The 14,769-nt window shown below is 40.5% G+C and overlaps 1 protein-coding gene across 3 annotated transcripts in view; it reads right to left on the bottom strand.

The window, feature by feature from the left end:
• Positions 1-14,769, bottom strand: part of phactr2 (phosphatase and actin regulator 2) — a 60,344-nt gene that overhangs the window by 22,705 nt on the left and 22,870 nt on the right. For 2 of the 3 annotated variants that reach the window (XM_066680099.1, XM_066680097.1), the window contains exons 2-3: positions 1,180-1,341; positions 629-703 (exon numbers count right to left, since the gene is read on the bottom strand). In XM_066680099.1, the coding sequence (XP_066536196.1) occupies positions 629-703; positions 1,180-1,341 (237 nt within the window). Of the gene's footprint in view, positions 1-628; positions 704-1,179; positions 1,342-9,347; positions 9,562-14,769 lie in introns of those variants that run through there. The other variant, XM_066680098.1, reaches the window with a different exon arrangement.

The raw sequence follows: 14,769 nt of genomic DNA on the forward strand, positions 1-14,769 counted from the left end.
GGCTCTGGACCCACCGCGACCCTGAACTGGATAAGCGCTTACAGATGAATGAATGAATAAATAGAGAGAATTTAATATTATTATGTGCTTTAATAGGCTATAGGTGAAAACAGCATGGCGCTATGAGCAGGTCATTGCAGCCCTCGGCACTTATAACATTAGGTGAAGGAGGCATGGTGCTGTGTTAAAAAGTGTTTTAGGACTCTAATGATGTGAAAATTAGCCACACAGTTTTCCTGCACCTGAAAGTTTTCTTATATTCATTACAACATTTAGAAAAAGAATTATATTTTGTCTTTAACTAAGAGGAGCTGAATGTTGCATTTAAGAGACATAATGAGACTTTTCATTATTGATACTATGAGATAGTTACTGCTTACACAATCACGGTAACTCACAACAAATATGTCATTTACATTTTGAATCAAGCCAATGACTTTGTTCCTTGTTCTCTGCGCTACATTAAAAATAAATAAATAAAACCGGTGCAGACGGTGACCTCTGGACACAAACCAGGCAACTTCGCAGCTCACAAGGAACACATTCAAACCTGTTATATAATATTAACCCATTGACTGTGTCACACCAGTCGACTTTCTGTCAGTGTTCTGTCTGCTGAAAATATCACCTTGATCTGGAATAAGGACACCCTTCCTGATCAGTTCTTCCCGCGTCTGTCTGGTGGAAATTTTCCTCTCTAGAACTAGAAAAACAGATGGGAGAAAGTGGTTAAATACAGCACCAAATCTGTGGTTGTAAGGCTCTGGTTATTAGAGGAGCACCTGGTTCATCTTAATTACAGGCAGTGGATGGCCATAGTGTACTGCAATATATTTTATGATCCTTGTACACTGTAAATCACACACACAAGAATGTAATCAACACCTGACTCCCAGCCCAAGTCATATAAAATTCCCAGTGGTGGTGTAAGACTGTGGGACTTGAGACAAATTTAGCAGTTCTGCAACAGTGAGGTTTACAGCAGCGCAGTTAAAACTGAAAATCATACACAAGCACAAAGATATTCCGAGATCTCAGTCAAAACAGCTTTCCCTTATTTCTGCAAAACTGACATTACAAACCCAATGTAGCAACTAGAGAGGCATGAGGGGAAAACAACAAGTAAACAAAGAAGCATCTCCAGGCACCGACAGTGAGGAGACTCGAGCGAATTCCTACCTTTGGAGAGGTCCTGGAACTTATCACTGGTTCTTTTCTTCCGCCACTTCCAGGGTTTAAAGATTTTGCCTAGAGAGGACAGCTTCCCCTTCCCTTTCAGCTGAGATGAGCCCCCGACTACAACATCGCAGTTGGCCAGAGAAGCTTTTTCCAGTCCTTCCACTGCAAATTAAATACATACAGAAGATAAACAAAAAAAATCAACAAATGGATTTGATTTAGAGCAAATTTAGAATCGTACTCAAACTCTAGAGTGCAGTTTAGTTACTGACTCATTAATCTAATACACTATTAGTTATAATGGGGTGTATAAAAGATTATATATGGCAAGGGATTTGAGGGATTGGCAAGGGACTGATGTGGAATATTGCTTTAAAATATGTTATAGATAATGCTAATACTCAGTAGCTTTTCAAAAGCATATTCATTCATTCATTATCTGTAAGCGCTTATCCAATTCAGGGTCGCGGTGGGTCCAGAGCCTACCTGGAATCATTGGGCGCAAGGCAGGAATAAACCCTGGAGGGGGCGCCAGTCCTTCACAGGGCAACACAGACACACATTCACACCTACGGACACTTTTGAGTCACCAATCCACCTACCAACGTGTGTTTTTGGACTGTGGGAGGAAACCGGAGCACCCGGAGGAAACCCACGTGGACACTGGGAGAACACACCACACTCCTCACAGACAGTTACACGGAGCGGGAATCGAACCCACAACCTCCAGGCCCCTGGAGCTGTGTGACTGCGACACTACCTGCTGCACCACCGTGCCGCCCCAAAAAGCATATGTTAACATTTAAAAGGTTTAGAATGGTTCACAAAAGTCAAAAGTATGATATAGAATTCTAAAACTATTCAGAAATCAGAAGAATGGGCCTTTTTCATAAAGTCTGCTTTAAGGCTAAAGTATTTTTTTAAAAGGTACCAACTACTGCTATAGCACTATGTGACTATCTGAATAGTCTGAATATATATTTCATGAGAAGTGCATCAGTAAATTATGACGTGATATGGTTATGGACCTTGTGGCAAAATATTTCTGCTTGTTGGAACCTGTGAACACCTTAATTATCAAGGAGGTGTTGCACAACAGGTGGTGCAGCAGGTTAGTGTCGCAGTCACACAGCTCCAGGGACCTGGAGGTTGTGGGTTCGATTCCCGCTCCGGGTGACTGTCTGTGAGGAATGTGGTGTGTTCTCCCTGTGTCCACATGGGTTTCCTCCGGGTGCTCCGGTTTCCTCCCACAGTCCAAAAACACACGTTGGTAGGTGGATTGGTGACTCAAAAGTGTCCGTAGGTGAGTGAGTGAATGTGTGTTGCCTTGTTCCCAATGATTCCAGGTAGGCTCTGGACTCACCGTGACCCTGAACTGGATAAGCGCTTACAGATACTGAATGAATGAATGTTGCACAACAGCAGTCTCACCCCAGACTCAGCACTGTCCAATAGGAGAAGAGCTGAGAAGCTTCCCTATTGGTACAAACTTGAACTTTGGGCTTAAGATACAATTTTGGTCAATATTATTGGCGCCCTTGGTGTGTGAAATTTCTACATGATGCCTACACAGAAAGGGAGCAGTTGAAAGGCTTTGGTTAGTACACAGTATTTTGACTCCCAGTAACACAATCTATCTTCTTCTTCTTCTTCTTCTTTCGGCTGCTCCCTCCCATCAGGGCTCACCACAGCGGATCAACCACAATCCGCACCATCGATCTGGCACAGTTTTTACGCCGGATGCCCTTTCTGACACAACCCTCCCTATTTATCCGGGCTTTGGGACCGGCACTGACACACGATGCATTCCAGTGGCTAGTTACACACACTCACACCTATGGACTTCCAAGTCACCAATCCACCTACCATCGAGTGTTTTTGGCCCATGAGAGGAAACCCGAGCACCCGGAGGAAACCCACACAGACACAGGGAGAACACACCAAACTCCTCACAGACAGAAGGCTCGAACCTCGTGTGACAGCGACGCTACCTGCTGTGCCACCGTGCCCAGTAACACAATCTATAACATTTTTAAAAAGGTAGTGTGTGGAAGTTAAAACTGAAAAACTGCCATGACATAATTACTGACACACATGACCCAGCCAGGTTGTATACATTTGCACCGGAAATTACCTGGATTTTAACCTGCCATCTACACAGTACAAAGTCCGGCTAATGTCAGAGTGAGGCCACGTGTGAATAGAGCTGGTAATGTTCCAGAAAGTCACACTGAATTCATGCCGTGTCTCCTGCAAATGCTACACAGGCACAGCCCGGTGCCTAAATCACGTGGAACATTTCCAACAGTCACAGAAAATCTCTGCCTGTGCACTACCTGCATGAAATGGCCAATCCTATCTCTAAGGACCTTTTCCAGAGTTCATGTGTAAAAAATAGGGCTGGACAATAATCTAATATCAATATATACCACATTATCAAATGTTTCAATAACAATACGATTTTTAAACCCATTTAAAATATTTAAATATACATTATTTACAGCATATGTCACTGATTCACCTTCCGTACGGACCATAGCCATCAGTTCACTGCACTCCATTTTAAACATTAAAAATTAATATTGACAAAGCCAAGATATTTTGAGAGTGATGTTAATTTTCTTGTTTGTTCTTGCCAGCTTTTCTGTGGCTTTAATATTTTTCCTATCCACATTCGAATTAAATCACATCGGCCAAAATTAAGAAATACATCCTGATATAAATTTTGGTCATTTCACCTAGTCCTGTGTTTAGTTAAATTAAATACTTTGCTATTCATTGTGAAGTTATTTGCAATAAATTGGCAATATTCATATGACTTGAATTAACGTATGAATGAAGATAACCATACATTAACACGCCAAAGCCAAGTCAGACAGTCAGAGACATCATCATTAACAAACACAAACATTCAGACGAGTACAAAGCAAACTCCAGAGAACCTGGCGTCCCTGTTCGCAAATATTATTAACAACGTTGTGGCTCATAGAACTGGACGTGCAGGTAGGAATAAACATGACCAAAAAAAGTGTGCAAAGGCTGCGATGAACTGTTAAAAACCATATACTATAACATTCAAACAGCTTAAAGCTGACCCCAGAGGGATTCGGAGTGAACAGAGTGAACTCACAGTGCTTCATGTGTGAACACCAAAGAGGATCTTGATACTGAAGCATAACCATAAAAAAGCACAATTAATCTTTAACCAAAACTACACAGACAAACCCTAGTCATTCTGGGAAAATGTTGTGGCCTGATGAAACCAAAACCTTTGTGAGTGCAGACCAATAATTTGTTTACAGGCAAACAATGAAGGTTCTTAGGAAACAACACCCTAGCTAGAGTCAAATATAGTGGAGGTTCCATAATATGGTGGGACTACTGAGCTGCTTCTTACACTGGAGTACCTGAGAATATTACAGCAATCATCAACTCAGATCATTACCAAGGCTTTTTAGAGGAAGCAAAGAAACTGAACTGAAAAAGAACTTAAAGAGCTTACTGATAAAAGAAATCCACATACTCAAGAGCTGCAACTAACTGCTTATGATGAATGGGAAAAATTCCCAATGGAAAAGTTCAAGACACTTATCCATGAATTGCAGGTGACATCACTATGTATAGTAGCCGCCATATTGGGTTTTTAATCATTACTCAAACACACAACTCCAATAAAAACTGCAATATTTAAATTGTTGTATTGCTTCTTTCAACCAAAATATAACCATGGAATCCATAACCTATTTATCCATGCCACGGTGTAAAGAGAGTTCTGTTCGTCTGGGTCAGTCAGTAGAAGGGAATACAGGCTGCGTCCCGAAGACCGCCACACTTCCTACATAATGTACATGACAGGTAGTAAAACTAAAAAACTGCACCCAGACAGTCTCCTAATTCGACAGAAAAATGTGAATCTTATACCTGACTAAATATTTCCGACACACAACACACTACGTGAGTAAAGAAACCGTTATTTTATGACCCATGCTGTGACCTACAGAGGGTTCTGGGCTTCGGCTTTGGCTTCACTGCAGCATGGATACATCACTCCCTGATCACTCAAATTTTCAGACAAGGAGAACTACGTTATTAAACTTTAAGCCAAATCAGAGAAATAATTAAGGTAGTTGCTATAAAACATCATCCTCCAAGAATCTGTTCCACTCTCAGAGTGCAGGGACAGCAGGATCAGGGGAAAATAATGAGATTAAAGAATGCATAGCTTGTGAAATAACATGATTACTGAAGCGGGTAAATTATCTGTGTATAAATAACTCATTCAGATTCAGTCACAATACCAGAAAAGCGCACTGCAGTATAACACGCTAATGGTTTTCCATTAGATTCTACTATAAAAATGCTAACACGGCTAACAGTGGATAATAGTATTTTTATCCTCATTACGCAACACTTTGGGGTACTTTACCCTTCCTGACACAAATAGGCAGTGGGTTTCTGTGCTTTTGAGTGATGTGAGACTCTCTCCAGTGCAGGGAGAAGAGCTGTGTCTGAGATAAATTTATACATTTTGCCATCTGTTTAAGTGCTGTGGTCTGAAACCAGACAATCAGTACCCTATATGGCCCCCACAACAAACAAACACACACACACACAAATAAATAAAGGCTGTGGTTCTTGCCACTGATCAGATTACATATTCTTTTCCTTGTATGTCAAAATAATCATATTAGATGATTATGCACGCAACATTTTCATACTGTAGCCTTCTTCATTATCAGTTTGGTTAATCAACCAACCCTTTGTGCTGTGTATTCAAATGTTATTTACTAGCTTAATAAAGGTTCATTCTCCAATCTTGCAGGTCAGCTGTCTTTGGAGGATCCACAACAGGTTGTTCTAGTATGTCTGGGGGTGTGGGGCACAGCCATTAAGTTAATCAACCCCCTATGCTGAGAATCCAAGCCAGAAAATGTTTAGATTCCATAAACAATATCATAAATTATAATAAACACAAGCTGTGTGCAGCTCTCCTTCACTCAAACTAATACAAGCAGCACAATGACTTGGCAGAATCTGCAGCATGATCCATGATGAACTGCAGCAACAAATCCCTTCCTGACACAAGATCAAAACATAAGTAGAAAAGCACTTGAACACAGCAAAATGTGACATTCACTTCCATGTTCTGATCTGAGGGATTTGTCCTCTGCACCTTCTCTGCTTAGCATCATTTTCTCAGTATATGACCTGCCATGTCTGAAGTGACATGTTGAATAAAGTAGAAAGGCAGTGATCCATCCATTTGCAGTCTTCCATGTGAGGAATAGTAGGAGCTAACTGAGCTTGAGCGTCACATTTTAGAGTTTATAAACCTTCACTAAAGCCCCATTCGGATTGGATTAATTTTTCAGGGAGACGTCTGTAATAATATAAATTTTATATGCGTCCTCTGTGATAAAACTCTCATATCTGGACGGCAATTTAAAACAAACTAGAGGATGTCTGAGCTTTCAGTTCCCGAATTATTTCTTCCTGTGACATGATCATTAGTTCCCAAATTATATATTTTTTGCAACATTTTTAATTATAACATTATATGAATATAAAAGTAACACTGTATACCTGCAGCTTCCATTATAATTGCTCCTTTTATCAACCTGTGTCATCTCCCTTTCCTCTTCTAATAAACCACTCTTCCATTTTGGTACTGTTTCGCTGCTCTGCAAATATTTTCTTGGAGTATCTATTAAAACACACTCTCTTTGGCTAAATAAGATGCAGCAGATTAAAATGATCAGATGACACCTGAGTTCAGTGACATTCAGTAGGTAATTCAGCCTGTAATTTTCTTAGAACATTTTGGGGAAAAACACAGACATGGAAATAAATTTACAGAGCACCTCCTGTAAAGAAAGAATCGCCCCAAGACCCCATGAAACTTTAATCAGCTCATATAGGCCTTAAGACTTCAATCTTTACATCTCCATTAACACAACACATGCAGAATAGGTCTGAATATAGGCATTTGACAGTTTGCAGTCCTTTATTTGGGCATCACTTTTATAGATTTACCAAATAACCTGTATCTCTGCTCACACCAACTGATTAAACATGCCACAACCACTCATACCCAAACATACCATTCCTCTACCAACCTTCCAACTAGAAGTGGAACATTTGGCAATAATGCTCTACACTCTCAGATAAATGAGGCACAACATAATAATAAACATGGTGTGATGCGTCATTTTTCTGACACTGATACAAACCCTTGTGCAGGCCACAACTTGCATCCCTATTGTGAGTATAACAATCTATTAATTTGGTGTTTCATACACTATGCAACCCTTCATCCATTAATTCAGGGACAATTTCCCAGACTGGCACTACCCAGTGGTGATGGATTTTACCCACACTTATCTCCGCCTGTTACTCTCACCACAGTGACAGATTTCATTAGTGATCTCATGACATAAGTACACATCGGGTACCATGAGCAGGGTCTTTTTAGCAGCAGCTAAGGAATGCCACAATGCTCTTTCCCTGACCACCCCTCTCCACAGAGTCACTGACCCATGATTTCATTCATCTGTCAAGAGGCAGTCAGGCTCTGAGGGGATTATTAATAGAATTTCTCAGATTGATGCGGTCGGTCCCTGGAGGCAGTTCTCAGAAGGTCAGGTCCATTTGAAACACAGGCTGGTCACTGGGCCAGCGCTGGGCAAACATCACTCAAGGCAAACAGCTGGATAATCGTGTCTGACAATGAATGAAACAAGAGTTAAGTTTTGGTTTCTGTATAAATTAGATCAATCCGATGTCATGCCTAGACATAAATACCACACTGTCTGTGGGTTTTTCTGCGTAATTCCATACCCCTATTTCCAGCTTATGAAGAATCCATTACCAACAGTGTATTCCAGCTTGGTGTTTCTGTTGAAACGCTTTCAGAAGAGGGACTTCTGTGAAAAACTTCTATACAACAGATGATTTTAAAAAGTTTTTTAAAAAAAACAAGACTGGGAGATCTCAGCTGAAATATACTTCAGCCTGTCGTTCCTATCAGCACTCATGGAAACGTGTTTCTTATTAGATTAGTCATACTATTGGCTTGCATCATTGTCTAAAAATAGAGGCAGAGAAAAAGAAAGCGGCTGTGGGGAGAGGTGAGGGGTGGGAGTGATTTTTGAAAAGAACCTTTGGATTTGGTGTCAGTTATAGATCGGCGTAACCGTATAATTCATGTGTGTCATATGTTTAAATAGGACATCTACCACTCATCTCCTGTGACGTCCTTGTAAGGGGAAAATTCTAGGCCTATAGCCTATTTATTGCTCTGCGTACGACAAGCTTTCTCTGCCTCAACTCGGGCTGTAGTTTTAGTGACAGTGATCTACGCTTCAATGATGATGTCAACAAGAAATGCACAGTTTGAAGTCACGTCAAAGACAAAGGAAATCGTTTTTTTTCCCCCCTCCTTCTTCTTCAACTGTACTTCCATCTTCTAATCTCACAGTTTCAGTTCCTAGTAATGACTTTGGGGATACAGCAGAAACATTTTAGTGAATGCATCAAGTTCAATTAATGACCGGAGAGCATCTGTAATATTTGTAATTGACAGTGATGACCCTCTTCTAACAAAATGACAAGGAAGTCATGGTGGTATCTGATCCAACGGAGGCAGAGACAAATCATTTCTAGGCCATTTCTGAGTCAATATCATTCAAACACATTTACAGCTTTATCTTTAATATCAACTTCTGCAGATGATAGATCACAGCACAACTTCCTTGGTCTGTGTCTGTTGTGAACATAGAGAAAAGTATTCTGTGGAAGAGCATTGGTGAGGGGGTTAGGATTTAGGTTGTTTGAAGGTTTGTAGTCAACAAAGTTCCTACTAAGAAGGTTCCTAACTAACGTTACTCCATAAACATAGTAAACAAAGGTGTAATGAAGTGAAGGAGCTCATCAATACCAGTGTCATTTCGTGCTTCAGGCAACTTACTTCTACTTTCTGTCCTCAAAAATGCATTTTAATACGTTAAATTTCAGTCCAACGCTTTTCTAAAGTCAACGTCACTTGGACGTTTTTACTGTGTTTTCGGCGAATATTTACCGCGTAAACAAGCTTCGTGCCTGCTTTTTTTTGCAGCTAGCGGTGTACATATAAAACTAAAGGCGAAATTAAACGTCCTGAGGAGACTCACCGCTATTTCTGTGAGTGGAGTTGGAGACGGAGGTCTGGCCCATGACTCTCTCGGTCTCTCTCACTAATCTGATAGCCGTCCACTCCCCCGGCAACTCTGGCCACAAAGTCCGTTCATTTCAGGTCCTGCCGTTCACCGAGGCTCCTCCATGCTTCGGAAGCTCGTCAGAAACAAACTAGCCTGCCTTCTTCATAGCGAAATGCCTGTCATTCCTTTCTACACACTGAATGCAAAACTGTGAGAGGTCACACAGAGGAAGTTGCCTGGCTCCTCCTTGCTACAGCCCCTCAACACAAATGTTAGTTTTGAGCCACGAGTAAGAGCTCCTTCGCTATTTCTGACCTACATTCATCTTCATAACACTAAGATATCTTGGAAACGTGTGTTTATTTTCAGACTAACGCATGAAATTGGTTATATAAGGAGGAAGCTGGAGTCAAAAGAAGTAAACTAGCATGGCCTAACACCTCTGTCATTTCATTAAAGGGGGAAGATATGGGGTGTCACCTGTTTGCTTGATGTTTGTTTTGAGTTTTGTTTTTTTAAGTAAGGTCTTAACCACTCACCAACCACAACCCATATTTGAAAAGTGAGTTCTATTTTGAATTGTTTTTAATCTCCCAAAGCCTAATACTTCCCAGTAAACATTTAGCCGTTGATTCAACGTTGAAATAACGTAATGACTGCCGTCTAATCAACGTTCTCTTAAGGTTGATAATGAAAGTTGAAAAGACGTCCAAACACAGAAATTGAAAAGACGTCTATTAGACGTATTTTGGACGTCCGTTGACGTTATTAATTGGTCCCGAAATAAATTACTTGTATAAAACGCATTTTGGACGTCCACTGACGTTTTCGATTGGTCACCACTTAACTAACTTATTAAGATGAAATTTGAACATCCATTGACGTTTAAAATATGTCCTTGACGGACAGACTACATTTAGACCTATTTTGAACGTCCAGGGACGTTCCTTGTTTACTGGGATATATCTGCCTACATTCATTCGTTCATTCAATTTTCATTTTCTGTAACCACTTCATCCTGTTCAGGGTCACAGCTGCTTTGGTGCTTACCCAGAATGCAAAAGGACGGAACACACCCTGGACCAGGCACAGGTCCGTCGCAAGGTATCTGCCTATAGCTTACAAGAATTGAGCTCTGACCATGTACAGTTAAGAGTTAAAGTGGCTCAGCCCGGCCTGTTTTTGATATAGACACTATATAGTGTGGTCGTCAGACATGTCTGTAACCGCTTATCCAGTTCAGGGTCACTGTTTATTGATAATTGTTGTGAAAAAATATATTTTTGGACTAAAAAGCACACATTTGTTACAAAAGTTGACCTCAGGGAATATATATATGGTGCCAAAGCTAACATTTTGGCACCTTTCATAAAGATAAAGCAGTTTTCAGAGTAAGTTGATACACACTCAGAAAAGAAAAAATGAAAGACATTTTTTGACATAAAAGTATTGGGAACAAACCAAAGGAACCATGAACAGAGTCTATTTCCCAGCCCCTTTGAGATCAGTTAGAACAATGTCGGCTGTTCGGTTGCTTCCACTGTGAGCTAGCAATCAAGCACGATGTCAGGTCTGCCATGATCTGTGGTGTCTGTGTCTGGATTGTGCTTGTTTGTGTGTGTGTGTTTCCTGTAAAAAAGGCCAAAAGCGCTACTGCCTTTGGTTCCCCTTTCCCTCAGCAGTGAAGTAGTGGGAGGGATCCAGGCAGGAAGGCTTACGGAAATGAGGCTGCTCTGGAGATGGAAGGCATTGTTTTACACACCATTCTGCTATGAGTTCTCATCAAGCCTCTGCACCCCACCCTTTCCCTTCTTCCTGAGCTTTCTTAACACTACCACAATACAGCCTCAACCACAACAGCTGTCTCAAGACCACAGTCAAATACAATACTCGGTAACAAATCTATCATGGTATCAATCACTCTTAGAATATATTACTGGCCAGTATATTTCAGCCATGGCATAGTTTATCATTTAAAGCTCTTGGAACTCTTATTACTCTGTCATTACATGTGTATGCCATTTTTGACCTTTTACTGATGAGATTTCTAGGATGGCATTCAGAGATGCTTCAGCTAAAATGATAAAATCAATTTCATTCAAATTATTCTTTATGGACAAAGAGGGCATTATCTGGTGGTTCTAGGCTTGCCATTGGTGGCAGAAATTAGTTTGAAAGAGAAAGTGATACTAATGCTTTCATTCTGTTCTGTTTCTCAAAGCACTGGAACTTCACAGCAGTTGACAGTTGAGGGGGGATGTTTAGTTTTTTTTTTTTGTTGTTGTTATTTCTGGTTTGGAAACAGGATATCACAAGTAAATAAAACAGGAAAATGCTCACTTTATTTGCTGTGGCAGGGCAATGAAAGCAGCCTGCAGGAATAGGGAAGATGAGTTGACTCTCAACAAAATGATTCCCCAGAGAGTCGCTTGTTTGAACTGTTGGCCAATGATTCATAGAGTTGAGGCACTTGGAGTCGACTCAGTTTGGAGTCGATTCAGTCTCAGTTTGCAGCGCATTTTGAAATTAAAATATTAGCTTTAAATATGTGCAAAACGCATTTGAAAAAAGTGCCCTGATCCTTTTCAGAATTTTGGATGTTGGTTTGTTTTTAAATGTAACAATTATGAAAGTTATAGTATTAATTAAAACCTCGAAAATAGTAAAAGCTTTAAAAATCCACAGCAAAAAAACTATTTTATATGGTGAACTAAAACTAGACTAAAACTAATAATGATTAAAATGACTAAAATGAGATTTAAACTAATGCGAATTGGTCAAAAAGACTAAAACTAAAAATCAGCTGCCAAAAAATAGCACTGGCTGTACAACAGTCTGCTAATATCCCCTAAATGTTTAAGCTTTAAGCATGCTATGCTAATACATGTAGACATAGTACTAGTTCAGCAGTTCTCTTGGCCAGGGCTTTTAAAAGCACTTCCCCCTTGAGGTCAGCAGCTGCTGCCCTTAATGGTCAGAGGATGACCGTAACTGTACGTCAGGTCGATAGCACACCCTGCCTGTTTCTGATCAGCTAACACTCCGACAAGGCCTGATAGAGTACCTAGTGTGCTCTTACGAAAACACACACACACACACACACTGTACAGAAGCAAGCAGGGGAAACTGTCAAAGTGTCATATATAATTCTCATCAAACTGTACAAATATTTGCATTGGAAGAATGTTATTTTGTAGCATCCAATCAACCTCAGCCTTTATAAACAATGATGTAACTATAGTGCAATTATTCAAAAAGCACTTACATTATATGAAATGACCGCACTAGGACCCAGACTACACTGACCTTACTGTTTGATCTAATTCCTTCAACAGTTGACACAGCCCTCAAACTTCCTTTGGATGGTAAGTGGGTGAGGCTGTACAAAATGGCCGCCACCATGTCTCATGGGCAAGTAAGAATTTACTTGTAGTGTTAATACTTGTTATGCTGTTTTAGATGTGTAGATGTGTTTTCCATGTTGGTTGGTGTACTGTGAATTTGGCTTTGAGTTGTTAAAGGAACATTAGATATTTGTTTATTTTTGCTCCTAGAACTCCCCTTAATGTAATTCATTTCAACAGCCTTGTACTGAAATCAGTGCAGGACGGGGGCGCAGCAATTAGTGTCACGGTCACATGGGTTCAAGACCCGCTCCGGGTGACTGATAGGAGTTTGGTGTGTTGTCCCACTGTCCTCATGGGTTTCCTCTAGGTGCTCCTGTTTCCTCGCACGGTCCAAAAACACACGTTGGTAGGTGAATTTGCAACTCAAATATGCCCAGAGATGTGAGTGAGTGAATGTCTGTCAGAAGTGAAATGAATAACTGGTTATAGACCATGAATGAATGAACGTACTGAAATCAATGGGGGGTTGGTTCCTACTCTCCTCCAAAAGTTACATAGTGCTGTTTCTGCAGTCCTGAGCCCAGATTAGCAACAACAGAGGCTCTATTCTCCCTTTTACAGGTCACATCACAATTATTTTCAGCTGTAATTTTACGGTAAAAACATATTGTGTTATGTACCTTTAAGTGACTCAGTCACAGTGTGTCCTCTCCTTCTTCTCATTTTGTGTTATGAGCTGGGTTAGTCGTCCCTGAGCCTATGTAAAGGCAGTTGGTGAGACACCAGTTCAATAAAGAGTATTAACCCTTTAAATGCAGCCGTAGCATTTTGTTAGACACCATCATTACAGTATTAAGAATCAGCATACATGGTGCAGCATATGCTTTAGAAGACAGAACAAACTAGACATCCATGCTCAGTGCTGACTCACAGCATCTTGTAATGTATTCTTGATACAAATCATTTATAGAGGCTGCTTGGTGAGTCACCAACGCTCAGAAGCACCTCCTCCAACTCCAACTCAATCAGCTTCTAGAAAACACTGCCATCTTTTGGTCATCTGTTTACTTTCTGCTTGAAAATTTCTGAGCTGGCCTGGTCAGTGAAGCGAGATTTTATGATAAAGTCATAACGAGACCTTGGTTCCAGGTCAAATGCCAAAGAAATTACTTCTAATCCAAAACATTTTGTAGTTATCTCCTTATACCTCTGAACAAATTTGTTATAATGAGAACATTTAAGCATCAACCACAATACGAGTATGACTCATTACATACGCAGTTCATTGTGTTTTACACTCAGTTGTAAACATCAGGTGAGTTATCATTTAATAACAACCTTATTCAAAAATATAATCCTGGGGAGTATGTAAGAAAAAAGTGGCCACCTTGTAGTGGAGAATGGAAGAATGTGAGGTGTATAACAGATGAAGTATTCCAGTGAAAACCCCAGGCGAAATATAGCTGTACATAGCTGTCACCGACTTCAATAACTGCTTTTATGTTTTGATTTCTTTGTTAGAAACCTACTGCTGACCGCGCTCAGGTCAAGAGGTCATTGTGTACCACCATTTTGGAGACATATTATCTTGAGTCTCCTCCACCACAGTAATTATTCATTCATTTCTTCATTCACTCATATTCTAAAACTGCTTCATCCTGTTCAGATTCAAGATGTGTCCAGAGCCTACATGGAATCACTGGGTGCAGGACAAGAACACACAATGGACAGGGTGCCAGTCCACCACAGGGCACCACACACTCATATATTCACTCACACACTCACAGCTGTGGGCGTTTTTAAGTAGCCAATCAGCCTATTAACATGTGTTTTTGGACTGTGGGAGGAAAACTAAGCACCTGGAGGAAACCCATGCGGACACAGAGAGAACACCCCAAACTTCTAATACAGTCTCCAGAGAGGGGGATTGAGCCCACATTCCCGTGCCAAACCGCTCATGAAAATTTCTCTGTTTGAACAATTGTGTACCTTTCTTCTTTGCAAAGCTTCCATTTATTAAATTTTCGTTTATTAAGATTCAGTTCCTC

The sequence above is a fragment of the Hoplias malabaricus genome, chromosome 8 (genome assembly GCF_029633855.1).
Source record: "Hoplias malabaricus isolate fHopMal1 chromosome 8, fHopMal1.hap1, whole genome shotgun sequence".
Lineage (NCBI taxonomy): Eukaryota > Metazoa > Chordata > Actinopteri > Characiformes > Erythrinidae > Hoplias > Hoplias malabaricus.